General features: G+C 44.4%; 2 protein-coding genes across 10 annotated transcripts in view; one reads left to right on the forward strand and one right to left on the reverse strand.

Annotated features, from left to right (window-relative positions):
* Positions 1 to 16,504, forward strand: part of CCNYL1 (cyclin Y like 1) — a 35,514-nt gene extending 19,010 nt beyond the window's left edge. For 6 of the 7 annotated variants that reach the window (NM_001433573.1, XM_070240614.1, XM_023622509.2 and 3 more), the window contains 6 exon segments: positions 2,758 to 2,793; positions 4,654 to 4,705; positions 5,759 to 5,878; positions 9,622 to 9,788; positions 13,150 to 13,312; positions 14,478 to 16,504. In NM_001433573.1, the coding sequence (NP_001420502.1) occupies positions 2,758 to 2,793; positions 4,654 to 4,705; positions 5,759 to 5,878; positions 9,622 to 9,788; positions 13,150 to 13,312; positions 14,478 to 14,594 (655 nt within the window). In that variant the 3' untranslated portion in view covers positions 14,595 to 16,504. 7 annotated transcript variants of the gene reach the window in all.
* FZD5 (frizzled class receptor 5) lies at positions 5,977 to 27,859 on the reverse strand. Of its 3 annotated transcripts, XR_011428634.1 has the most exons (4): positions 27,695 to 27,827; positions 25,711 to 27,534; positions 20,709 to 21,146; positions 14,780 to 15,483 (listed from the first exon to the last, which is right to left on the reverse strand). XR_011428634.1 is itself a non-coding variant. In XM_070242169.1 (3 exons), exons 2-3 carry the CDS (start codon positions 27,421 to 27,423, stop codon positions 7,075 to 7,077), a joined length of 1,881 nt encoding a protein of 626 aa, XP_070098270.1. In that variant the 5' UTR covers positions 27,424 to 27,534; positions 27,695 to 27,859; the 3' UTR covers positions 5,977 to 7,074. The 3 variants fall into 3 exon arrangements, 2 of the variants coding, with proteins under 2 accessions (XP_070098270.1, XP_023478279.2); XM_070242169.1 differs by lacking the exons at positions 14,780 to 15,483; positions 20,709 to 21,146 and adding an exon at positions 5,977 to 7,242 and having other exon boundaries at positions 27,695 to 27,859; XM_023622511.2 differs by lacking the exons at positions 14,780 to 15,483; positions 20,709 to 21,146 and having other exon boundaries at positions 21,358 to 27,534.
* Between the last annotated feature and the right edge of the window lie 15 nt (positions 27,860 to 27,874).

Genomic DNA, 27,874 nt, shown 5'->3' on the forward strand with positions numbered 1-27,874 from the left:
AAGGAACAGCTTAGCTTGTCCCCTACTGGCACCAGAGTGTATCTGCATTTAAATTTAGTTGGATTTTGTCAGATTTTCCCCATTGTGCATTTTTTTCCTGCACTATTTCTGAATTGAAAATTCACTTCTCCTTCCTGTACCCCAAAGAGGGGGGAAATATATCAAGCCAGTCTTAAGGAACAAATTCTCAAGCTTAATTTCTTTATGGATGAAATTTGTTTGAGGTTTTAGTTTAATAGATTTAATTTAATTTTATACATGTGTGGAAATATATTATGGTATCAGTCCATAGATATAAGAAAATCACAGCAGAGAACAATGACAGTGATGAAGTTTTGGAAACACAGCTGTGGTCAGGTTTATACTAAAGCAAACAATGAACAGTGTCGTGATTTCCGGGAGTACCTCTTAGTACACAATTGGAGATGCACTTTCAAAACACCCTAAGACGAACCTTTGAAACTTACTTAAGGGAGGAAAAAAAGCGGGGTGCAGAGCTTCCTGACTCCTTTGGGGTTGTCCAAGGTTAATGTCTTCTTGGGATATGAGTGTTGATTTTCCAGAACCCAGTTTGGGAACTGCTACTTGAAAATATTAATATCCTTTTCCCTGATTTTATTTTTCAGTCTTAAAAACATAATTAGCTTATAAACTTAATTTTGTTTCTAATGTGCCAGCTTTTTAAGCTAATTAAATTATCAATACTTCTACTTTAGTTAAAAACAGCAAGTTCACAATCATAATAATGTAACTTTCCTGTCTCACTTAGAACAGTAGTTGAGATAAAATTGTATTTCAGCAAAAACTGAGCTCCATCTCTCTCTAAAGTCCTGAGCTTTGGCACCTGTTAAGTAATCACTGAATGTTTTTATTCAACCAAGAAACTAAATCCATGGGTAAAATCTCTACTTTGGCTAGAGTTCACGGCTTCTTTTGAATTCAAAAGAGTAGTGTTAAAGATTAACCTTGTTCAGACAAGTAGGTTTCATGCTTTTTTCCCCAAGTTAGTCTAATTTTTAGATGTACAATAAGTTTTAATTTGCTCTTATTAAGGCAGGTTCAGACCCCAGTCACGGACCAACACACCACTCGTCAAGCCACTCTGTGGTGATGTCCTACATACAAAAAAGAGGAAGATTGGCCACAGATGGGAGCTCAGAGCCACTCTTCTTGTCAAATAAATAAATGAATAAATAAAGATAAAAATGATCATCCAGTACATTCATTAGTAGTGAAATAAAGGTTTACTGAGAAAAATAATAGGGCAAAGTGGCTTTTATGAATGATTTTGAAAAATGTTTATCATGGGGTACTAGTGCATTGTTCTCAGTGGGGTAGATGGGCCTTATTAGAATCACTTACGCAAACACATGCATTCCGCCCCCCGCCCCCAAGCCTTTTGATACGCTGAGGAAGAATGTGTGAGGCATGATTATGTGGACCAAAGCATCCCAGGTGAGTCTGATCTTAACCCCAACTCATTTGTTCCCAAACTTTACTGCATGTTGCAATCACCTGGGGAGCTTTCAAAAACAATCCTGGTGCCCAAGTCATGCCCAATGCCAGTTAAATCAGAACATCCAGAGGTGGAAGCTAGGCAGTTTTTAAAGCTCCGCAGGTAATCCCAGTGTGCGGCCAAGCTTGCGAACCACTGCCTGGCTGGAGTGTAGGAGAAAGAAGAACTGCTTCTGACTATTGATGGGACCTTGGGCAACTCAGCTTTAAGCCTTGGTTCCCTTACCTGTAAAACGCGTTGTTGAATTAAATGTCATCTAAGATTCAGTGGTCCTTTTCAGTATATAACTGAATTTTGTGATTTTAAAATCAGTTTAAAGATGAAACTGTTTGAAGCACTATAGAAGTATCCATCTTTGATGCTGACAATATAATAGGCCTTTTTACAAGTACCAGTATTCTATAGACCTAGTTGTCAAATTCAGATTTGCCTTCCCTCAACTACTTTGAGCTTCATTTTAGACACTGAGGGCAAAGGGAAGCATCGGACTTGACCAGGAGAACCCCTTTGTTGCCTCGTGCACAACTCTGTGAGGAGCTCAGTGGCTTGAAGAGGGTCTGAGGACTTAGACCTCTTCATTAACATTTCATTTAAACTAATTTGGAAATACCTGTCATTAATATTATACTGTGTAATACTACGCTGTGTTGTTGGCACTGCTTATTTCAGGAGATCTAGACCTATCTTCAGTTTTGTCGGCACTTATATTTGTTATTGAATTTTCTGATGATTATGTATATGTGATTTAAAATGATTATATTTAGTATAGAACACGTCATTATTTACTTTTAGGGAAATAATGGAAAATGGGTGGGTAGGTGGATAGTGAGCTAAATCAACTGAAATGTAGAGCCTAACAACCTTAAAAAAAAAAACCCACAAAACTGTGTGGCTTAAATTTAAGCATGTGTACAAATGAATGAAACTTGTACAGGATGAAAGCTCCTTTGGGTAGGAGGGCAAATGACAGGGGAAATAATGTAATAATTCATATATTGAAGAATCAACCAAAACGTGTCATCTAACAGCATATTACCTAGCATTTTGATTCTCCTATTTTTTCTAAAGCCAAAGAACTAAAATGAGGCTAAAAGTGCCCTATGGTGCCCATTCTGAATTAGAGGATTACAGGGCCACTGGACAGCTGGAAAGATCTTCCCTCCCCCAACCCCTTTAAAATAATGTCTTCAGGTCTAAGATGATAAACATCAATTGTTACCGCTTTTTTTTTTCCTCCACAGTGTGACCTTAGCAATATATTACCACATAAAGAACAGGTGAGCTCTTTTAAAACCTGTCTTGTTATTCCAGCTGATTTATTTGCAAGATATTAAGTTCAGTGTTAGGAAATAATTATAGACATTATTACAGTAAGCTATAGCATGCTTTTATTACAATTTGAAGTGAATCATTTGTTTTTGGTCTTAGGATTCTTAACACTTACATTATTGAGTATTTGTGTGGCTTATATTGATATTTACTATACTGGAAATTAAAATTGAGAATTTAAAAATTAAATCCATTATATTTCCATGGTTTTCATCCATTATATTTTCAGGGTTTTCATGGTATTATTGAACTTTGAGCTAGATAATTCTTTGTTGTGGGGGGCTGTCCTGTGCTTTATAGGATATTTAGCAGCATCCCTGGCCTCTACTTGCTCTCCCGCACTCTACATTGTGACAACCAAAAATGTCTCCAACCGTGGCCAATGTCTGCTGGGGGACAAAATCACCCCTAATTGGGAACCACAGTGTTAAGATAAATAATATTTTTTATGAAAATAACTTATTTTCCACAATAAAAAATGTTGAGCGAAAAGTGTGTCGTTGATTTACATTTTTGCAAATCTCTTTAATGTCTGGCTTAATAGAAGACAGCTGATTCTCATAACTACTCTGTCTTCAATCATTTGCAATCACTTCAGTCATTTCAGTCATTTGTTTTGAAGAAACAATGAAGAAGACCTAGCCTCATGTAGAGATATAGTTGAAAAAAGGTGTATTTTTAAAGCCTTAAGATAATTGTAGGTATATTCTTTGATACTATACCAGAGAGTCATGGTTTCTTAAATTAGTTACAGTGGAATTTTAAATCATATCAGTGAACTTGTAGTAAGCATGTTACATTAATACCCATTGATCTGTCTTGTATGTTGAATGGATCTTTTACCTCTATGTGATTTTACAATATTATGAATTGGCCATTTGGAAAGTATTGGTTCACATTTCTTTATACAGTGTCAAAAACTCACTTTTTAAAATTATCACCACCAATCTTATGAGAAAAGTCTTTAAAGTATTGAGAAACTGTCAAGCTCACAATAGAAGGTACAAGTTTTCCCAAATCCTGATTTTTGGCTTGAATTTTAACATCGGAAACAAATAACTTATTTTTACAGTTTGGTACCCCAGCCTTGATTCATGTTCAGAAACCAGTAGTTTTACCCACTTTTGCTTTAAAGTAATCATTGCAAATGTCAGACTGTGTAAGGTATTATCTTAGTATTCCTATCAAAACAGTTTTGATCTCATGGGCCTCCTGAAGGAGGTCTAGAGGAGCCCAGAGGCCTGCAGACCACACGTGGAGAGCCCCTGTTTACATGAGCACAATGTGTTAGTGTGGTGGATTTTTAAATAAAAAGACTAGTCTCTTTTAAATAAAAAGAGAATTAAGTTTTTAACTTAAACTATTTAAAAGAGACAAAAAGAGATGATAAGAATATAATATAGCAATGTGAAGAGGGGAAAAAAGAGGGAAAAAGCATGAGTCTCACTCACATTCGTTGAAGTTTCAAAGACTTGCCCACTATGCCGCACCAGAAAATGTTCTCATGTGTCCCAGTGTGAGGCTAGAGGGTGGAAATACGTTTGGGTTACTGGCATTGCCTGTTAGGGTGGGTCAGTGCCTATAAAGGCAACTCAGGCTGGTCGTTGTGGAAAAGATTTCATAGAATTTGACATTCTAAGTAAAAAGAGGTGAGGAAACCCTCTAACAGAATCCAGGGGAATAATTTGTAAAACTGCTTTGTTGAAGGTTAAGCTCCTCTCTCCCCCCTGTCTACTCCCAGCAGATATTTTACTAGGATATTAACAATTCCTGGATTCATTTTTTAAATGCACATTCTTATTTTATAGAGATGCAAATCGATCCTTGGATATTTTTGATGAGAGATCACATCCACTCACAGTAAGTGTCAGTTTTGTTGAAATTTTATTTTCCTCGCATACAGTCGTGTTTATTTCATGCTGATTCACTTTGAAATTAATTACTAGAAGAAAATTACTCCCTCCAGCTTGAAGTCTAAATCATCTTCCTTTCAGTCTTCTTGCCCATCCCATGCTGTATCTGATCATTTTACAAAAGGAATGTTGTATAAGGGATATGACAGAGTAAGAACTGAATTGCAGCTTTGCATAATTAGTGAGCTAAGGTGAGTAACTGTACCCAAATAATAGAAAATGTATCTTTCTAAATAGCATCAAACAATGTAAATATTTGTGAATAAAGCTAACAAATATGTTAAGATCTCTATGAAGAAAATTAGAAAATGTTTAAATTTTAAATCAATTAAGATGACAAAAATTTTAAAATTCACTTCCGTGGGTGCTCTATAGCCACATGTGGCTGGTGAGTACTATGTAGGCCAGCATAGTCTTAGAGCCTTATGATTACAAGGAACTGAAAATGTTTTCTCAAAGGTGTTTGCAGATAAGTATGATAAATGGTGATCAGCAAAGACTTTTGAACCTAAAAATAGTTTACATTTAGATAGAATTCTGTGGAGACAAGGTGGAAAGGAATATACACAGTCATGTGCCACATAACGTTTTGGTCAACAATGGACTGCATATACGACGGTGCTCCCATAAGATTAGCGCCATATAGCCTGGGTGTGCAGTAGGCTGTGCCATCTAGGTTTGTGTAAGTGCCCTGTGATGTCCACACAGTGATGAAATTGCCTAATGAAGAATTTCTCAGAACATGTCCCTGTTGTTAAGTGAGGCATGACTGTGTTGATTTTCCCAGGTTGTCCCTGTATTTTTCTTTAATGGATGGTGTTGAGTACTGAATCATTATGGTATTTAAGATCTCATGGTTTATATATAAAAGACTGAAAGACGCCTCACCCAATGACGCTTATTTTAAGGGGCACGTGGGCACAAGTAGAAGACTGCTGTTGTAAGGGTACTTAAGTATTTTTCTTCAGTGGATACTTTTTCGCATTTTCTCTCCTTCCAGCGAGAAAAGATTCCAGAGGAATACTTCGAGCATGATCCTGAACACAAATTTATTTACAGATTTGTTCGTACTCTTTTTAGTGCTGCACAGCTAACAGCTGAATGTGCAATAGTAACTTTGGTAAGATATTTCTTCTTTCATAAAGCATCTTTAGAAATTTCTGTCTTGTACACAGGGTATGGTTCTGGTTTTCAAATGAAAGTAAGTTCCTCAAATGATCATCAGAGCTTTATTAAGAGAAACCCATCAAAGGAAAGTAAAATACACACATTCAAGCTTAATCATTATGATTTAAAATGTTACCATTGCTTTTCTCATCACAAAACAATTGCTATTAAAGGCAGCAGGAGAGATTTCTGGTTTCTCCCTCCACACCTCAGGACGGACACACACACACACCCCTCCACACCTCAGGACACACACACACACACACACACACACACACACACCCACCCCACCCCCACCCCACCCGGTGTGCTGGTAGGGTGAGATGGGGGCAATAACAGAACCATCTGGTCCACAGGCAGACTGATTCCACGCAGGTCTAAGCTGCGTCCCAGGCTGTATTCCTCGGCAGTTCTGAGGTGTGTCCTGACTGAGCACTGCTGCCCTAAGTTCTCTCTTCCTTGGGTGATGGGTGTTATCCACCCCTGCTTTCCTCTTGTGCCTGCCTGTGCAGTTGCCCAGGATTGGAGAGCCAGTAGGACTTGGAAAGGCTTTACTAGTTAGCCTGGTAAGCTACAGCTGTGTAAGGACCTTTGTGTCATCCACACAGAATTCCTATCATAAGATTTTATCACTTTGAGTAATAAATCGTATTCTAGTAAGAGGTGGTTGGGATTGTTTTATTCCTCCCTACAGCAAACCTATAGGAGAAAGTCAGCTGCATGGTCTGGAGGGAGAGAATACTTAGGTCAGTGCCTACTCCTTTAGTATCCAGTTAGAATTTAGGAGAGGAGGCTTGGGCCTTTGAGTAGAGAGACCTCCATGGGCGCCGGATCTGACACAGGCCTTTTCATGGAGCTACGAGCCATGTGAGTGCTTGGCACATGCTGGAGAGAGGCAGGGATAGTGCTTCCCTGTGGAGAGCAGGTCATGCCCGGCTGGAGGAGGAGTTCTTTGTGGGCAAGTTTAGCTCGATGCACCTGTGAGACAGCGCAGTGGCAGTGTCTAGTAATCATTTGAATATGTGGAATTGGAGAATGAATCTGAGGTGGAGGTAGGGAATTAAGAATAGCTTTTCCAATGCAGAGAAAGTGTGTAGAATAAAAAGTAGATAGAAGATAGATCTGTAAGGACTGTCAGCACTTCAGGGATCAGTCCCAGAGGAGTGGCGACAGGGGTAGGAAAACCAGAAGAGGGTGGTGAAGAGACGGCCAGATGAGAGAGGTTCCAGGGAGTGTGGTCTGAATGCTAAATGCTGCCAGGAAGCTGTGCATTCTGCAGATACCACTGGCTCCCTCCTCTGTGTCGTCTTCTAGGTGCTAGGGAGAGAGGAGAAAACAGGTTGAATAAAGGTCTTGCCTTTATGGAGCTTACATTCTAGTGAGGAAGACAAGTATTTTTTTTAAATGAGTGTTTTTAAAAAGATGACTGTTTCAGGTAGTAGTAAATACCAAGAAGATAAAGCAGGGTGAAGGGCTAAAGAGCGTAGAGGGGCTTTGTATTTTAAATAGGATGATCAGGAGGAGCCTCCTCATGGGGTCCCATTTGAACCGTTACCTGACTGAACTGTGGAAGATGTGGAGCTCTGGCATTACGGGCAGAGGGGACAAGTGCAAGACTCTGAGACGGGAACATGTTTTGTGTGTTGAAGGAACAGTAAATAGTGTGGTCAGAGTGAGGAATGAGGGAAAGAGTGTAGGTGAGGTCACAGAAGGGCAATGGCCTATCTCATAGGGCCTGCTAGCTTGCAGGCTAGTGAAGAAGTTAAATTTTTATTTGTTTGGTCGAAAACCTTTGGCAGATCTTGAGCAGAGAGCGAAGTGCCCTTTATTTAAGAGGCTATATGGGCTGCCTTGGGGGCAGTACACTGTAGTTAGGAGTCACAGTGGAAGCAGTGACAGTGATACATGTAAGAAGTGACAAGTAAGAAGAGGAAGCGCTCAGATTACCAGTGAAGGCAGAGATGACAAGAATTGCTAACAGATCAGAGTGGGCTAACTCCAGTGGAGGTGTTTGGCCTCAACAACTATGCGAATGGCAGTGCCCTTTACGTTGTTAGGGAAGGCTGGGGGTGGAGAGTGGAGATGCAGAGTTCTGGTTTGCATGTGCGAAGGCACCCATGACCTTGGCAAGAGCAGTTTCAGTGAGTGATAGCGGCAGGAGGCAGACTAAAGTGGGTTACTGAGAGGATGGGATGTGAGAAGCAAGCAGCGGGGCATTTACTGTGAGCACAGTGAGAGGGGGCATTCTGGGGCTTCTTGGGGTGGGATGGGAAATGTAAACACACTCATGGGGGGAAAGTCTGGCAAGAGGGAAAAATTCTCCAAAAAGAGATAGTTGTGGGAACAGTGTTCTGCAGAAGTGGGAATGGGATCAACTTCACTGGTAGAAGAGTTAGCTTCAGTGAGAAGAAAGAGAAGTCTCAGTTCCCCTGACACGGGGGCAAGTGGAATAAATTAGTGTCGGCACATACCAAGTTTGCCAGGAAGGGGATGGGAGGTTGAGAGGTTGAAGTGTTGTATGAGCGCCTCTAATTATTCCCATAAAGTAGAAAATTGAACCTTTCAGGGAAGTTCACTCTTACGATACCTGAGAGTGCTGAGTTTTGGGGCATGGGAGCAGATTTTCACAAATCACGAAATATTCTGTAACCATTTGCTTTTGAAAACACAGTTGAGTTGGGAGAACACTGGCAAATCTGAGCTGTCGGTCTGCTAACCCGCAGACAATAAACGTACTCTCTAAAATTGGACTTTTTCCTTTCCGTCAAATGGGCACAGATGCTCTTCAGCAGAGCACCCTCTGCAACAACAAATCACAGCTCACCTCTGTAATCCTTACTCAGCTATTAACTTCGCCCAGGTCTTTGTAGACTGGACATTTGATACATGTAAACGAAGTCTTGAAATCTCCTCACAATGGCCTGGCAGGTCTGGAGGAGGCCCAGGGAGGCCAAGACCTGCAGCTCTGTTGCCGACTTCAAACCCGCAGAACTGACTGAGCTGCAGGTCATGTGAGACAGAAAGGAATGACCATGAAATGATCATGGAGATGTGACAGATGGGATATTGCATGGACTGTCCTGTGTGTGCATGTGTGTTCCTTAAAAAGGCACTAAATATGGGAACACTTGACAGTTGTGAAGACTTCTCAAACGCACCCGTTTGTACTGCCTGTCCTGCTGTGCCACACAGCAACCACTGGGAGGCTCCCCTGACCACTAGTTTTTATCTTCAGCTCGCACCACAAAAGGACTAGTTACCGTGAAAAGAAGATAAGATGTGCTCAGTACTGCCAGGGTTTTACATTTTCCAATCTTAGGTAAAGTCATCACATAACTGCCAGCCAGGGATGGTTCCTTGCATGTGGTTGGCACTCAAGTTAACAACTTGAATCTACACTGGGCTGTGTGTCTTGCCCTTTGCTTGTGGGAAGGCAGTAACTCTGTGCGTGTCTGCAGGCTGCCCTTTGCTAAGATGGCCATTCACTCCTGTGACCAAAATTGGGCTGGACATTCGCATGGGCAGGGTAGGCAGCAAGACTCTGACTTAGGACTGTGACCTGGCCTCTGGCTTTGGCTGGCCGAGCAAAGTCTCTGTACAACCTAAGAATAAAAAAACAACCCTGTCATTCCTAACAGTTCTTATTACGGCACTTAAACTGAACTAAAATCAAAGACCAGTGCTCTACTTTTGCAGGTTTACTTAGAAAGGCTTTTAACTTATGCTGAGATCGACATTTGTCCCACTAACTGGAAAAGAATTGTTTTGGGAGCCATTCTTCTTGCCTCCAAGGTTTGGGACGATCAGGCTGTATGGAATGTGGACTACTGCCAGATCCTCAAGGACATTACAGTTGAGGACATGTGAGTTTGTAAGGTTTTGGTGAACTTTCTAACCATTTTTCAATACCTCATTTGCTCCCATAAAGTTGAAATTTTAAGAAATATTTTTAAAGGTTACATTGTGCAGAGAACTGAAATAGGCAGAAAATTACATACTCCTTTCTATCCTGTCTACCCATCTGTGGTGTAACAATTCATATTTCCAATCATTAATTGATAGGTCTTCATGTGTTACTGTAATAATGTGCTTGATAAATTGAAATGTGTTTTCCTGGTGAGTTTTGGCAAACATTTTACAAGCTTACTACCAGAACAACGTAGTACAGTAAATATCTTCATGGCTTTCTTAAAGCTGTCTACCAGTTTTGGTCCATTTTTAAGGGGACACATGTCTAACGTTTGAAATAAGTGACCACTGTTAAGGTTGTAGGGCCTCTAGGCTATTGAGAAGGTTATAACCTCAGCCTGAGTCACACATTGTATATTTGCTTTTGCTGGTCTTTCCTTCCTTTTCATCTCAAGTTGTGGTGTTAGAGAAACCATGACACAAAAGTAGCCACATGGAAAGGTTTCAGGCCCCTGTGCTCCTATCTCTTCCCCTATTAGGAGTATTGCGCATATTTAAAAATGGGTCTGATGAGTTAGGAAGCTCCTACCTCTCAGGCAGTCCAAGAAGTGTCGCTGGGCATCACCCAGTGCCCATTCCATTTGAGAGTCTCCTGGGGCGCTTGGCAGCCACTGCAGCACTTGCATGCTAGGTTAGCTGTGAGGCTGCTCCTCACAGGTGGCATGCTGACGTGGGGGTGAAACACCACACCTAACGAGGGCTTCCATCTGGCCACCCTGGCTGCTGCACAGGGCCCTGAGGGCAGCAGGCAGCATGAGCCAAAGAGGCATTTCCAGCAGACTCTCAAAGTCCCCACTTGAAGGTGAAAATGTCTTTGTGGGTGACTTTAGAAAAATGTGAAAGAACACTGCTTGATTACTGAACAGCACAGGAAGATCAAGATTCTGGTGGGTAGTACAAGAGTTTGTTTTGTTTCGTCTGACCATCACTGTAGATAAGACTCATTCAGAATCAGCAAAATGCATATTTACAACTGCAGTGAGAGTCCTTGTGACTAAGAGGAGGGACCAGTGATGGTTGGTAGCTGTCAAAGTGGCTTTTGGCGAAAATGCCCACTTGGATAATGTGTAAACTGAGTGGTCATGGTGGTGTTGCTGGTAGCGTCTTAGCAACAGTCTGATGGCAAATAACGAATGAAATGAATGGAAGTACTTTTGGAAGTTGAAGAAGCTAAAGTGACTTTGATCACCACTGTCATCAGTCTTTAGACTGGTCCCTTGAAGGAAGGAAAATTTGTCATCATGAACACCAGTCCTGCCATGATGGCAGCTGAAATTTTCTTAAAACCTGCCACTGTGCTGACCGGGCCTCTGGTTCTAGTCTTAACTTGGGATATGTGTGGAGTTTTCCGGCCATGAGCTCCAGGAGTGGTGGTGCAGTCTCCAGCTGCAGGAAGACTGTTGGAGACAATGCTTCGTGTGTGAACAGAGAAACCCCAGGGTCTCCGTTGGTGACAGACTGCTCTTGTTTATGATCTCGGGAAATTGGAAAGCTTTACAACAAAGCGTTTCATGTACATTTGTCCCCCCCGCTGTTAACTCCTATTTGTAATGGTCTCATTTTGAGTCTAAATTGAAAAATTGGTGTCTATCAGCTTTTTCTTAAAACTTTCCAACATCTATATGTCTTGTTAGAATATATTTTCCTCCAAAAGAATAAGTTAAACTGAGCAGCTGCTATTCAGAAAATTTGCTATGCCTGTAAGTGATATGCTATTCAGCCATCTTGCCATTTAACAACAAAAAACCCAGAAGATGCGTATTCTGTAGGCATGAGACTTTGCTTCAGTGATTAAACCACTATTAATAGACATGTTAATCCTATGAAGTACTGTATTTCTACACAATTAAAATGTATTAGTGGAGGAAATATAAAAGGGATAGTGAAGTGCCTTTACTTCTGTAGTAAATTAAGTCCTGATTAGCTGATTATCAAAACATTATCTGATTTACATTTCTATAGACTTACAGTCCTATGAACAGGAAATTAATTATGGAAGTAGGTTCAGTTGGGTTTCAAGTTCAACAAATGAGAAAACCTCATCTCTGCTTGTGTTCTGACTGTCCTCTATACAGGAAGGCATCAAGCCTCTGTGGACCTATCCAGTGGTCAATATTATTAATTATTAATCTACTAAAACTTTAAAACCAAGAAATCAAATATGTTATAAAATAAGACTCTCATGTTTGTTCAGGTATTTATCATTTTTATATAATTAACTGTCTAAATGGATTATTGTGAAAGGGTAAGACTTACTCTAATTTTATATTTATTTACTTAAACATTTGGCAAGTGATGGCTGTATATTCCCGTAGCAAAGGACTGCTCCCAGCGTTTTCCTCTCCCACTTCACTGAACTCGCCCCTGAGGGTGTGTTCACATTCTGTTCTGACAGGGGTGCTGGAGGCCGAGCCTCTCAGGGTCGCATCCCCATTGTGGGAGAAACACTGTTTGCATTGTGAGTCCAGTGCTCCATCAGACAGAGCTCGTATCATAAAGTGGGTTTATCGAGCCAAGACATCAATCTTTAATCTTTCTGCCTTCCCGAGTTTAAAAAGTGCATCTTGTCCTATCATAGTAACAATTTCTCACCCCAGTAAGATTAAGGTGAGCAGAAACTTGCATTATGCCCTTTGACATAGCCCCCCCCATGCACTGGGCGGTGCGGGGTGGGGGGGGATTCCGTTTCCCATAAAATGTAGCTTATTTATTTATTTGAGATAAATCCTTGTTGCCTCAAGAGTTTTTCCCCCTCAGAGATAATAGCAGTGGCTCTCGATGGATCCATTTGTTGCCGTGGTGATGCGCCCACTCCTTTTGTTGGCTCTCTCTACTTCAATAAGCCCCTTCCTGTTATCGGCCTGGTGAAAATGTCTGCAAGTTCTTCAGAGCTAATAAACAGCATACATCATTCCTTTCATCTGATCACTATAGTGGGGCCTTGTGAGTGAGCGTGGCACATGAATCGCCAGCTGCACTAATGGAGCTCTGAAGAATGAGCCCCCTAGTCGACAGCACGAGCATGCGAGAGGGCCGAAACCTATTCCCCTGGTCCCAACTTGGACTGCGGGGATGCAGAAAGGACCACAAATAGCTGCACCTTGTTTGACCATTAGTATATTCATCCAGCTGCTAGCCTTTATTTGTTTCAAAACAGAATTTAGAGCCATCCTAGTAGCTTAGAAGATATTTTTGAAAATAGCCCAGTTGACTAAAATTGTCCTGTGTTGGTTTTATTATCTCCTCCTCCCCTAGGAATGAGATGGAAAGACATTTTTTGGAGCTACTTCAGTTTAATATTAACGTTCCTGCCAGTGTTTATGCCAAATACTACTTTGACCTTCGCTCCTTAGCAGATGACAACAACCTGAATTTTCTGTTTGCTCCTCTGAGCAAAGAAAGAGCACAGAACCTGGAGGTAAGCCTGTGAAATCACTAAGTGGGGTTTTCTTTTGGTGACCAAAGCCAGCATCTGTGCCTAAGTCATATGAAGCAGTGATTACAAAAACGGAAAGCTTTAAAATTAACACACTGAAGAGCTTATTAACTCTTTGGCATCGTATTTCCTGTGTCTTTTCTGGCTTATATGCGGGTACCACATTAAAAAATAAATTATATCTCTTCTGTGATTGTAATTCAGAATATCTTTAATCTGTTCTTAATGGTTTTCCGTTTGAACCTCTACCCTTCCTAATAACCGTACATGAATAATTTCTTAGGATTGTATCCTGACTATCTACACACACAATCTGCCTACCACTCTTAACTGCCTTACACTCAGTTTTCAAATTCATGTCCTTGTTTTCTACATATATCACAGTTCAGCCCCATGAGTTTATTAGACAAGTATTAGTAGCTAACCTGAGAGACCTCCACTTAGAATGTATGTGTTTCAAATACTGGATGTAGAAGGTACATGGCTTTTTAGTGGAAATGATAAGGTACATTGGACAAAGTAGTATTTATGACTTTTGATGAGTATGCAATGAACTTATTCACAACTGAGGTGGACACATTTAAAATTGACACTTTCTGTGGTACCTTGAGGGTGTGTTAGAATAAGATCTTTTCTACCATAATTAATGTGCAAATGAAAAGCACCTTTTGGTGCTTCAGTCATTAGACTTCTCCTAGCTTCCAATCAAGTCCAGCACACAGCTGCCTTGTTAAACTTTGCTCAGAGTATGTAACAGCTAATGAAGATTGGACAGAATTTGAATAGCTAAGCAAACACTGATTTTGGCCAAGTGTATGTTCATTATGTTTAAGGAACAAGTGTACAGGTAACATGGTGTTGCTGTTAGGAGTCTATCACGATACCTTTGACATCTTTGGGAACCCAATTTTTAAATAACTCTGGAAATCGAATCATAGCCCTTAAAGGGTTTTACCTTAGTGAGTTGGCAGGAAGTAACATCCCCAGAGCCTGGCAGTGCAGACCTCAGCTATGCGGAGTAGCAGAGACCATGAACTATCCGAGGGTGTGGATGTGTGGCTTATTGGTGATGCTTTTTTTTTTTTTTTTTTTTTAAGTTAGAACCCTTTTTAATTGTACCTGTGTTCTCTTTGATTGACTTTCCTAGGCCATTTCCAGATTGTGTGAAGACAAATACAAAGACTTGTGTAGAGCTGCCATGAGAAGGTCTTTCAGTGCTGATAATTTCGTTGGTATTCAGCGCTCTAATGCCATCCTCTCTTAAGGGAGAAAGGAGGGGTTGTAACATCATGAACCCCTCATCTACAAGGACTGGAGAAATAGGACCTCTCCTGCTCAAAAACCAGCAAAGTTAGTATTTTCACCTAAAAGAAAGACATCGAATTCAAGAGACTTATGGACAGCAAGGATTATGCTCATAGGAAAGAATGGGACCTTGTCAATGCAACACACTTTTCTGTCCTTTTTAATGTAAACACTTACAAAAACCACTCCAAAGCAAAAGCTACCGGCCCACACACAGATATGTGCATACTGTGGTAGGCTGATAGCTAACTAGGTGAGGTTTTTTAATTAATAGTTTAAATTTTTAGACTTTAAAGACACTAACTATATAAGTTTTATGTTTTTTCTATTTTTCTTGCCTCCCTTCCCCCCACATTGCTGCATATTCCTTTAGAATCAGTGCAGTATTACCATGGGAAACATGGGGCTCCTAACACCTCGTAAAGCCACTTAGGAATGGACTGTAGCCTTGTTAGGTATTGAAGGTTCTTCCTCCCTACTGTGTCATTGAAGCTGCTAGTCATTATTGGCAATCAATTTAAACCAAAAAGCTGCTGAATAACACTTGTCATTCACATTCTTTGCCAGCACTACTTATTAGCATATTAGCATGTTTGGGATCATAAACAGAGGAAGTATTGGTTATTATCTACTTCTGTTGGGGCCATGCTGCATTTCTCGTGAACTATAATGGTGCTTTTCATTTTCTGATGATTTTCCTCTTCGTTAGATAGATGTATTAAAAGATATTTCCATAATTCCAGCCAACATGGTGGTCCAGTGACAACGAGCCGGTCCTGAGACAGGTGTCCCGAGAGTGCTGGTGCAGTTTCAGGCTTTATGGAGAGCGCGGGGCCTCTGGAACGCTGCTGCAGGAGGTAAATGCGACAGGCTTACAAAACATCATCTGAAAGGTTAATGGAATTTTTTTAAACTTACTTAGTTTTGTAAATTTTAAATACTAAGCTTTTAGTTTTAATTTTTTGTTTCAGTCCCTCTTGAATTGGCAAACATTGCCTGAAACAAAATTAAAATTGAAAGTTTAATATTTAAAATTTATAAAACTAAATAGGTTTAAAAGAAATTTAGTTCACTTTTCAAATGGTGCTTTGTCAGTTTGTAGCATTTATACTTCTATAAATCTCAAAGCTTAAAATTGCACCAGACTTTAGGGATGCCTTGTGTCTCCATGTGCCCTCCTCTTTTAAAAATAGTTCTTTGTAGGGCTTGTGCTGTTACCTGATTTGATCACCTAAATTTTTCTCTAGGTTTGGGAAAGGAGGATTATGAAGAGCAGTGTTAATTCACATGTAATAAGCTGGCAGGAACTGGACCCTAATTGTAGTGATGTGAAAGTAGGTGATGGGAAACGGCTTGTCCATCCCACGTGTTAACCTGGCTGTGCTGCCCCGTCCGACGTCCTGCCGTTTAAGAGGAAACTTACAAACCAGAGGAGCCCTTATCTCAGGCTGTGCAGCATAGGGAGTGAAGTAATCAACCTTCAAGAGATTGGTAAAATGTCACCTAAACTTGAAATACTGAAAAAAGATTAGTGTTCTCAACCTGTGAAATCTGTTCTCCTACCTTCTCAAATGTAATCCTAAGAATTTGGCTTGTAAAACAAAGCACTTCTGGGCCAGGAAAACTTTCAATATAGCAAGGCTTCACATTATACTGCAGGTTCCATCATTTTTAAAGGACAGAGACATAAATGATAGATAATGGTATATACAATATTACAATCTACCACCTCAAAAGCATTGTTTATGGAGTTTGGAGATTCAAGTATTGATTGCAGTTTTATTTTGAAAAGAATGCTACAACTTATGTGGTTTTTCTTTCTCATGTTTATATTAAAAGAAAAGCTAATAAACTCTATTTTAATTAAAATATGGCTACTGTGTTTGTAACATTTCTATTATCATAGCATTACATCTCTGCCTAACTTAAAATGGTTTCAGTCAGCTCTGCTAGTGGAGTCTTGAAGCATTTCCAGACTGACCATTCATAGATTGGTTTTACCCCTGCTGCTAGGTATGATGGTCATTTATTTCTTGGGTGTATGCTCTTTTTAACCTGAAGATAATTTATTCACTTAATCACTGGCCACAGTACTCAGAGGCATAGTGCATTAGAAGGCATCTCTGAATGGTTCGTTATTGTGTCAAGACAGAAAAGCACACTGGAAGGTAAAAGACCCGAGAGAGAAAGGAATGACAGGAGTGCTGTAGGATTAGCGTGGTATCAGGATAGTCACTTGAGGCTCTGCAGCACTTAAACAGGAGAGACGGTGGAAGAAGCGGAACTGGAACTGTGGCTTCTGGAAGGAGGGTGACTTTAAACAAGCCACATAATTTGACTTTAAAATGCTATTTTCAGACTTACATTTCAGTTAGAAATATACCAAATCTCCATAAGGTTTGTTTAAAACTCAGACCCTAGTCACTCAAGCAATGCTGAGTAAATCCTGAGTACTGCTGTATTTCATCCATGTTTCACCACCTGAGGTCAAATCTTTGATCATTTTGTTGTTGATAAATTGCTGATTAAGGTAAATGATCTAAGTTTAGAAGGGAAAATCACAAATCACTGTTTATAAGATAGTTTGACCCTCTAGTAACATGCCAGTTACTAAGCTGACAAATATGAGGGGTCAAAGGTTTAAAAAGTTTGGGGGAGAGACATTGGACATGACTCTGATATCAAGAACAAATTGGTGGAATAAGTAGAATCACTAAAAATTGCTTTAATTCTAGAAGGTAATACAGCCATTTTGATAAATGGGAAATTGGGTCAACCTAGGGTAAGAGTGGAAACATCACAGAAAGCAAGCATGTTCTCTGACAAATGTCACAGGACCTGGAAACTGGTTACCAGTGGGGTGGTGACCTGGCAGTTGTTTAGGTATTACACCTGCGAAGGGTTTGCTCCCATAGTTCTAATACTATAAAATACCTGACTACCTCCACTCAGACTTATTTTTATTCTTAGTGTTTCCTCCTACTGGAATACTGACCTCAATGAAATTTTAACTCTGGTATATTGTGAACTGAACTTTTAAGTTTTCATTACAAGGAAAAGACAAAGGTCTGAAATACATGTTTGAACCAAATGAAATGGCAATTTTTGTAGGTCAAAAATGGTTGCTTGTCAGCAGTTTCCTATGGTTCATCCTAAGACGACAACGTAGGACCCAACGTTTCCGGTTAAAGAGAAGTTTCTTCCATGCTGTACTGGGTTCCATCATGGCTCTTTCATTTACTGGTAACATACCTGGTCTGCCCGTACATTACTGAAACCCAACAGCACTGAATCAAGGTTCATTTCTTGGTTTAGTTTTCCTATGTCTATAAATAGACTATTCCTTGATTAAAAAAATGCTGACACCAGTATTTACTTTTCAATTCACTCTGTATTCAGGTTATGCAGTTTTTGGGGAAACATTTAGCTACAGCATGTAGGATAGCTAAAATCACTGACGCCTTCCCCCAACCACATCTCAAATGTCTACACTGTTCCTTCACCTGGAAGCTGGTGAGTATGGAGCTACTTGGAAAAGCACTTGATAGCCAGCAGAGAAATCTCCCAGGTAGATGCTAGTTTCTATGCAGAATCTGTAGATTACACGCGGCATCTATCAACAAGGATTCAATCACCTCAGGTCTTAACGGTCAGCCACTTCCCAACTTGGTCTGCCTGACACTGCCAGGAAGCAACACCAAAGACCTAGGAGCCCTGAGCAAAGCCTGCTGCCCTGGCACGCAGGTGCCAAGCTGTTTGGCTTCTGAGGCAATTTCCACTGAACTATTTTAAATGGGTTTGGCAGATAGGAGAACATGCACTTAAGGGGAAATAAATTTTAAGAGCACCAGTTTTGGGGCTGGCCTGGTGGCCGAGTGGTTAGGTTCATGCACTCTGCTTCGGTGGCCCAGAGTTTTCCTGGTTCGAATCCTGGGCGCAGACATGGCACTGCTCGCCTAAGCCATGCTGAGGCAGCGTCCCACATGCCACAACTAGAAGGACCCACAACTAAAAATACACAACTATGTACTGGGGGGCTTTGGGAGAAAAAGGAAAAATAAAATGTTTAAAAAAAAAAAGCACCAGTTTGTATTTTAGATCTCTAAGGTGCCGAAAGAACTAGGAAAGTGAAACAGTACAGAAATTAAGAGGAATCCAGAGTCAAATAAAAAAAGGTTAACTCTCTTTAAAAAAGGAATAGGTTAGATTATTCTAACTGCTGTGAAGGGAGCTAAGTAATTGAATTGATTAAATTCAGTGATACCATCAGAACCTAAGGTCCTCAAGAAGATACCAAGAGTATTCAGACCTCAAATGATTCTGCTAGCTTTTTCTTAAGACATCTATTCATGTTACCTTCTCAATTCTACTCACCTTCTCGTATAGCCCCTAGATGGTGGCCCCTTTATCTCCTCCCTATGGGAACCAACTCTTCCAAAAGCAGAGCTTCAGTGTTTTGTCCACTTCCCGTTTAGGGCCCTCCCTCAAGATCATCTTGGCCTTTGCCCTCCTTGACCTTCTGCCAGTGTCCAATGGGGCAGTGCCTGATTTCCAAAGCATTACCTCCAGGTTCCAGGAAATACAGGTTTTACATGACTCACAGGCTACCTGGGCCCTCGTCATCCCCTTTAACCGCCTATTTGAGGCCTCCTGTGTGCCCAAAAGCATGTGTTCCGTACTTACTGCACTTGCTGACTCTCTGACCTGCCCACAGCCCTAGATGTATCTCCTCAGCCTGGGCAGCATCCCTACATTCCAAACTCCCAGACTCACTGGCACTCATCTGGCAGTAGGAATAGATGCCTCGCTTCTTAAGCTTGGAGGGGATTCCATCCCAACTCTAAAATCACCTAGCTCCCTCCCCTCCACCAGTTTATTCCCTTGTTTCAAAATTGCATTCATCTCCCCAGTGTGGGGATGGGGCAATTAGACTTTGCTCAGTCTTTTACCGTCTTAGTGTTTCTCAAGATGTGGTCCCTAGGCCACCTGTCTCTCGTCAGTTGAAAGTGAATATATGAAAAAGAAAGCTTCTCTAGACGCAACACAGAATCCTGGATTGGATTCTGGAACAGATACAGAACAGCAGTGGAAACTCTAGTGAAATCCAAATACAGTCTGGAGCTGATAGTACTGTGCCAAGGTTGACTTCTTAATTGTAACAAACAAGTGTACTATGATGCTACATTAACATTAGGGCAAAATGAGTAAGGGGTCTGGAGGAACTCTGAATTATCCTTGCAACTTTTCTATCAATCTAAAATAATTCCAGAATAAAGTTTACCAAAAAGCAGCAGCAGCTTCTTGGACTGCAGGCCTACTGAATCTCAGTTCCTCAGGCTGAAGCCTGGGAATCTACATTTTTAATAGGAACCCCAAATGACTCTTATGCAGACTCAAATTTGAAACCTAGTCATTCAATTCCCTTCGCACTGCATGCCTGAACAGCTGCTGCTTCTGCACTTTCTGTACCTTAACCTGGCCTAACCCTGATTTAATCTTTTAGGTCCTCTGGACCATAAGACAAGAACTGTTATTTCCCTCCTTTCACAGATGAGAAAGCTGAAGTCCTAACAGGTTAAGGCACAGGTCCAGGACCACGTGGCTGTGAACGCTGGCGCTGGGATTTGAACCCCAGTCAGTCTGGCTCCCAAGTCTATGTGGCTAACCATTCTACTGCCTCTCAGCGCTGTTTCCATGCAGGACAAGGAAGAGCTCTGTCCCTAAATCTCTAAAGCAGCATCATTGGCAGTGACACTGGGCCCACCTCTCTCCAGCTCCAGTCCCTTCGCTCCAGCTGTTCCACTGGGGTGAGCCACAGGCGGGCGAGGCGTGCCGACGAGTGTCCTGTCCGTGCGAGGTGCACTGCTCTCCTGCCAGCATCCAGCACCACTGCTGGATCTCCTTTTTTGCTTCTCCAGCTGCCCTAGCTCACGCGCCAATCTCGCATCGGTCAGAGCACTCACTCTGACACTGAATTATACACCCTCACATTGTTATCCACCTCTTGCTGGATTTGTCTCACTTCCCCAAACATTTTAACCTCCTAATTACCCAACTTCTCCCACATACTTACACCTCAGAGCATTGCTGGAGAACGTGACACACCAGGCATTACGAGGAGGTGACTGGTGGATTGGTGGCCGATCTGCATTTTGCCAAAGCAGCAGCCAGTAGAAAGTACTCTGACAACAGAATCTCAGGTCTGCTAAGCATCTGTCCAGATTATCAGGGAGGTGCCACCTCTAAATCAACTTATATCCTCTTATCTGGGCTCCCCGACTTGTATTTACAGCTTAGCACCAAGCTGTGGATCTAACCGCTGAAGGAGAAAGGGCTGTGGGAGTGTCTGACCCTCAAGCGGACACACAGATCAACAGCACCCCCTCTATCCAAGGAGGTTCGGGACGCGGCACAGATGAGGCTACTGCGTCTCAGGCGGGGTCTCTCTCACGTGCTTCCCTTCGTTTCCTCAAGTGGGTCATGAAACAGTCACAGGATCAGCAGGAGAAGCCTATGAAGTATATTCAAGTAAAACGTCTTCATTAGTTCTGCTTCTGGTGACCGGAATTCGCTGATTTTCTTAATAAAAACATTGCCACTTATATTTTAAGTACCTCTGAGAAATCTGACTATGAAGTTAGAATCCACATATCTCCCCAGATACTCTTAGAAAGCAGTGTTTCTCCATAAATGTGTGAGGAGAAAAAGACGTGTACAGCATCTTTGTGTTTTCTTCACCATTGCTTTAATGTACTTTAAATTTTATCTACATTAATTGGGAACAAAGAAACAAAAATAGACATTTCTTTGTTTTTCATAAATAACTACTCTCCATATCTGATAAAAATCTCAAACCATTATTTTACCTTCCCACAAATACAATACATACAAAATTTATCTGAAATAATAGGGTCAGCAAATTAAGTATCTTCAGACTAACATAAGCACATACATAGCTGTTCTACTGACTTCCAGGAACAAAACAAAAACAAAAACTTATCAAGATGCTCTGGGTTTCCTTTCGTTAGTTTTATGGATTCAGAATTATAACCATCTGCCAGTAATAATTTATAGATTCAAGTTGATTGTCTACAAATAAAATATTGCTGGCTCTGATTCGCGAGTTCTGGATTTGACATGACAGTGACAATACTGCGTGGGGTAGGCACTATACGCATATTGAAATCATAAAAAATATTGAATGCCCTGGACTCGAACTACTGACTCGGTATGTGCCTCATTTGGCTCAGTAATAAATTCACCTGCACCAAACCCGTATCAAAAGTCACTAAATCTCTCAGATATATAATATATATTATGTATATACACACCCACCACACGGACACACTATACATACAGTTTGTAACATGATGTAATATTGTCTTAAAATGGTGTACCACAGACATTATCCTGGCTGAAATAAATCCTGTAATTGTCATCAAGCTGCTAGAAGCTTTTGAGGATTCCGAGTCACATTACTTAGTTACTTACATGGCCCTGCTTAATGTCACGGTAGCTTTTTCTTTCAGAACCACTCTCCCCAACCCAGGCATATTTCTTTCCCAGGATCACTTGATTGGACTGTGGAGGTAAGAAAGGGCAAGCAGGGGAGCAGGCAATTCTCAGCGCTGTACCTCGCACCTGCCTGGATTTGTGATGTTCTCCGTCCTGTTTGCCACATTTGGTGACAGAAAGCAGGTATTCAAAGCTTTGTCCCTCTTACCCCCCTTGGTCTTTCTGCAGAGCACAAAAGGGAGAGAAGCCTCTTTAGCAGGGTAGCAGTTCATTAAAATACACAGCTACATTTCCTAGCTCTGGGGTTCCCATTCTGTACTCGAGAGAGCAGGTCACGGATGCTGTTATTAAGGTTCCGTGTGGGATCCATGAGGTTTTCTCCTGACGGCCGGTGTCAGGATTTGCACAGCCCTGGCCCAGGAGGAAACAGCCTAATGAATACCAACTTGGAAACAGTGCTGTCGGCACATTATTTAAGCTGGTACATGTGCACAATTACACACCACACACACACACAGGCCCGTCATTGGAAATGGTCACATGAAAATATGACAAAGGTTTGCAAGGATAAACCAATAAGGCACCAAGAAAAATTACTTTCAGCCAATTTAGACAACTTCAAAATGTGAGGAGGGAAATAATATAAATTAAAACGACCTCTCTAAAGTTTGGTCAACCGGTTCACTGGGACGTCACATTAGTTCCTTTAGACAACCTTCTAAATCTTCACCCCCGAATCTATGAAATGAGACACTGTGGCCTGAAAGCTGTACAGGTGAGACCAAACTGGGCCCTAAGTCCCCTCCAACTTCACAAAGCTGCCTGTGAAGACCTCTCCCTTCATAACTGTTTTCAGTATAGGGTGTTTGCACAATAAAAATGAAAATTAGGGGGAAATAGTGCATGGGGTGGAAATAGGGGGTGGCCATAAATAGACCCAGCTCCTCTCCCCTGGGTGGGCTGGCTGATGTTAGTACGACCAGGGGAAGCAAGTGTGTTTTATCTGAGGGAAGGGGGGGCGGGCGATGAGAACAGAGACTGAAACAGAGGCGGCTCTGAAAGTGGGTCTGGAACTACACGCCAAGAAGCAACACCTACACTACTTCTCCTTGGCTTGGTAACCTGTCTTAGTTCTCAGAGTAAACTGGTTGGCCTTTTCAGGTTTGGCATGTTGCCAAAATGAAAAAAAATCAATTCTTTAAAATGAAGAATTAAATCACTTTCATCCCACAACTTTTAGATACACTGTACATCATTTCTAGATTCCTCCACAAAGAAAAAGAAGGAAGGGGGACAACCCAAGTTAGGCACAAGGACTGAAGGCAGCAGAACAATCCACGTGGTTTCTGGGAAGACACAGAAATGAGGGATGAGGTCACGGTGATCAAGAAGATCGTCATTTGAAAGACAGGAGAGGAAGTGTCTCTCAGGCAGGGATCTACTTCAAGGTGCTAAGAAGCAGCTTCCGAATGAGTAGAGGAATGAGATGTGCCAGAAGGTCTACAGCTGTGTACCGGGTTTTTGTCAAATCCACTGAAAGTTTACCTCTGATTCGGAGGGTGAGCGTGTAAGAGCAGTGCATTTTTTTAAAACGTGAACAGCTTTCGAGAGTCCTTGGAACTCTAATACCAGGCTTCTCCCTACCAGCAAAGTGTTTAAATTCTCTGTGGGAACTATGCATTTGTTTACTTAATATCCATGAAGTAAAAGCTGACCTGGGCTTAAATCTTACTTTTCCAACTTCGGTGTAAAAGAAGACAAGTGCCCCTAGACTTACTGTTTTCTAGGGGAGGCATTCTCAAATCTTAATTGCTTTTGCCATTTTAGCTTCTTAAATGTAGTCCCCACTCAGTCCCGGTCATGGGTATTTTGCTGGACAATGCAGTGTCACCCCATTCCCCAGTAATGGCCTCACACTCTTCATGAATGAATGGTTAAACAGATTAGGAAAGCAAACAGGATTTTCTAAGGGTAAAGTAACGTGTGTGCGTGCGCGCGTGTGTGTTCATCAATACATAGGCTCTCCCATATGAAAGAAGGAACAGTTAAGCAGATCGGAAAGCAAACAGAATTCTCTAACAGCAGTGTTCGTGTGCGAGTGTGTGCTCATCAATAAAGGCTTTCTCAGAAGAGGAAAAGGAAAACACCCTGAGGTGGGGGTGGGGACAGCTCTCCTCCTGCTGTTCCAGTACACAGATCCCTACTTTACAAGCTTACGCGAGTGTGTCACGGTCTCACTTGCTTCCAGAGACTGCAGAGAGCAAGGTCTTGCTGCTTTTCGCATATCTGGCTATAAACTAGTCCAAAGTCCAGGGACACTCATTTTCGCTCATTACTGCCAGTGTTTGTTCACAGGTAGCCGGCTTCCCTCCCCCGGGTCCAGCACCTCATTCAGGGGCGGGTGTGGCTTCTAATCACGGCTCTGCAGGAGAGGAAGACTAAGAAAAGCAACAAGACCGTTTAACATGATCAAAGAGGTGGGACGGGGGTGGAGCCGGTAAAACAAGTGTTGGAAATCTACTTACTTACTGGAGATACACCCATATTAGTCCTTAAATCTGAAAAGAAGCCCCCTTTCACTAAGTACTTCCAGAAGAAGGGAATGGGTTTACTTTTACTAAAATTGTAACACCAGTTTTTATTAAAAAAAATTGGGATCACTGAAGCCTATTAAGAACCACCCACTCCTTGTCTGGCACAAAGCTGCCCTCTGACCAGCCTAGAACTCAAGCTCAGCCAGTGGCCATCCCTTAGGTTCCAAATATTCACACCAGACACTCCGCAATGTGCCACCTCTAACTGGTTCGAGACAATTCTGTCGCTGGCAGGAACAAGAATGCAAAAGCAAGAACAAGAATGGAGTTCTTGAAGACAAGCACTCCAGAGAACACAGGGAAGCCTGCTCAACAAAGCCAGGACCACACGGCTGCTCTGGGGGGGCCCCACCTCATTCTGCTCCCCTCCTTGGTGTGACCTGGGGCTTCTCCTAACAGGAACCACCAACAGGGACCACCTCACCTGAAAGCCTGTTGGAGCAGCAGCGGAAGGAGAGACAAGCTGATAAAGCAGCGACAGCTTCCCACCCACAGCGACCCAAACTGCCAGGGCTCCCTTTCTGTGTGTGGTTTTTCTTAAAGACCCAAGTATAGGAAATCCATTTTCCCAATTTACAGCACACAGTGCAAAGAACCCTGAACCGGCGGACCTTCATTATAATGGCAACCTTCGGACTGTAAAGCCCCCAAAACAAAGGTAAATTTTGTTGCCAAAATGCAACAAAGTTAAAAATGGAGACAAATACATATAAATTAAAAACAGGGTTCCCCTAAAGAAGGCAGCCAGAAATGCCGACCAGAAGAGCACACTCGGGCTGTGCCCCTCCGAGACGTGCCGGGACAGGGGCTCCCTGTCGCAGCCCCATCTCTCTCCACGTTGCCCCAGGAGGGCCATCGGAACCGGGAGGGTATACGGAAGTGACCTTGGCAGAGCTGCCAAACCACCCGCCCCTCCCGCAGCCCCGGCCCCCGCGGCGTCGCCTCCTACACGTGCGACAGGGACACCTGCTTGTGGTGGGCGGCGGGGGGGCCCGGCCCGGTCCTGCCCGTGAGCGCCGCGCTCGCCTCCGTCTGCTCCCCCGCCGCCCCAGCGTCCTTGGGGCCCCGCGCGCGGCAGCAGCGGCCGGAGAAGCGCCGCCACGACTCCACCGTCTTGCTGGACCAGATCCAGACGCCGGACGTGATGCCCACCACCAGGCACATGAAGTACTTGAGCATGAGCACCCAGTACTCGGGCTTGGCGCGCGGCGCGCCGGCGTCGGCGCCCGGGCACGCGCAGGTGAGCGCGGCCTCCCAGCTCTCGCGGTGGTGCTGCTCGTACAGGTAGCAGGCCACCAGCACGCTGGCCGGCACGGTGTAGAGCAGCGTGAAGACGCCGATGCGCAGCATGAGCTTCTCCAGCTTGTCCGTCTTGGTGCCGCCCTGCTTGATGACGCTGCGGATGCGGAACAGGGACACGAAGCCGGCCAGCAGGAAGAGCGTGCCCACCAGCAGGTAGAGCACCAGCGGGCCCAGCACGAAGCCGCGCAGCGAGTTCAGGTTCTGGTTGCCCACGTAGCAGATGCCGGCCACCGGGTCCCCGTCCACGGAGCTCAGGGCCAGCGCCGTGATGGACTTGACGCTGGGGATGAGCCACGCGGCCAGGTGGAAGTACTGCGCGTAGCCCGCGATGGCCTCGTTGCCCCACTTCATGCCGGCCGCCAGGAACCAGGTGAGCGACAGGATGACCCACCAGATGGAGCTGGCCATGCCGAAGAAGTAGACGAGCAGGAAGACGACGGTGCACAGCGCCGGGCCCGTGGTCTCGTAGTGAATGTGGCTGTGCTCGCGGCTGCAGGCGACGCTGGCGTGGCCCACGACCAGGCGCACCAGGAAGCCCAGCGACACGCACAGGTAGCAGGCCGACAGGAAGATGATGGGGCGCTCGGGGTAGCGGAAGCGCTCCATGTCTATGAGGAAGGTGGCCACGGTGGTGGAGGTGGAGACGAAGCACAGCACCGACCACAGGCCGATCCAGAAGGTGGCGAACGTGCGCTCGTCGGGGCTGAAGGACGGCTGGTAGCAGGGCACCGCGCAGTTGGGGACCTGGCCCGTGCGCACCTTGTTGTACAGCGGGTGCGACTCCTTCACGATGGGCACGAAGGGCTCGCGGCACTTGCACACCGACGGGCCCCCCGCGGCGCACTCGGCCCCAGCGGACGGCGCCCCCGGCGGGCCCGGGGGCGTGGGTCTGGCCGGGAAGGGCCGCGGGGGCGCCGTGGTGGCCTCGCTGCGGTTGTAGTCCATGCACAGCACCTCGGCGTCGCGGCCCAGCACCGGCAGGCGGTCGCAGCTCATGCGCTCGGGCCAGGCGAAGCCGTACTGGCGCATGAGCGGCGAGCAGCCGGCCTTGGCGCGCTCGCACACCGAGCGGCAGGGCGGCAGCGGCTTGTGGTAGTCGGGCAGGCAGATGGGCGTGTACATGGAGCACAGGAAGAAGCGCAGGTCCGGCGAGCAGTGGATCTCCACCAGCGGCCAGAACTGGTGCACCTCCAGGCCCGCCTCGTCCTGCGTGTCGTGGTTGAACTGGTTGGGCATGTGCGTCAGGTTGTAGCCGATGCCGCGGCACATGGGCACCGTGATCTCCTGGCACACCGGGGCCTTGGAGGCGGCCGCCGCGCGGCCCGCCAGCTGCGCCAGGAGCAGCAGCAGCAGCGGAGGCGGCGCGGACCTCGCCATGCCCCCGGGCGCCGGGCGCCCACGCGTCCGCAACCTGTTGGCTCCTGGCCTCTCCAACGGCCGAGCGGGGGCGCGGCCTCGGCGCTCGGCTGGCGGGCTCCGGGGCTGCGCCTTCAAGAGAGGGGACAGAGTCGCCCACCCCTTAGGGGGCGTCCGCGGCCGCCCGCGCGCTCTCCCGCCCCGCCCGGCACCGAGGCCCGCCCCGCCGCCCGCGCGCCCCGACCCCGGGCGCCCAACCGGCCAGCGCGGGCCGGAGCGGGCGGGCGCTCACCTCGGGTCCCGGCGCTGCGCTCCGCTCGGGCCGCCGCGAAGTTTGAGACGCCGGGCCGCCGCGGCAGGTGGGCGGCTCAGACCGGGGGCCGCGCCGCGCGCGCGGGGCCCGCGGGCCGGTGGCTGGCCGTCGCCTCCTCCGGGCGCCCCCGCATGCCCGCGCCGGCGGCACCGGGGCGGG

The sequence above is a fragment of the Equus caballus genome, chromosome 18, assembly GCF_041296265.1.
Source record: "Equus caballus isolate H_3958 breed thoroughbred chromosome 18, TB-T2T, whole genome shotgun sequence".
In the NCBI taxonomy this organism is placed as follows: domain Eukaryota; kingdom Metazoa; phylum Chordata; class Mammalia; order Perissodactyla; family Equidae; genus Equus; species Equus caballus.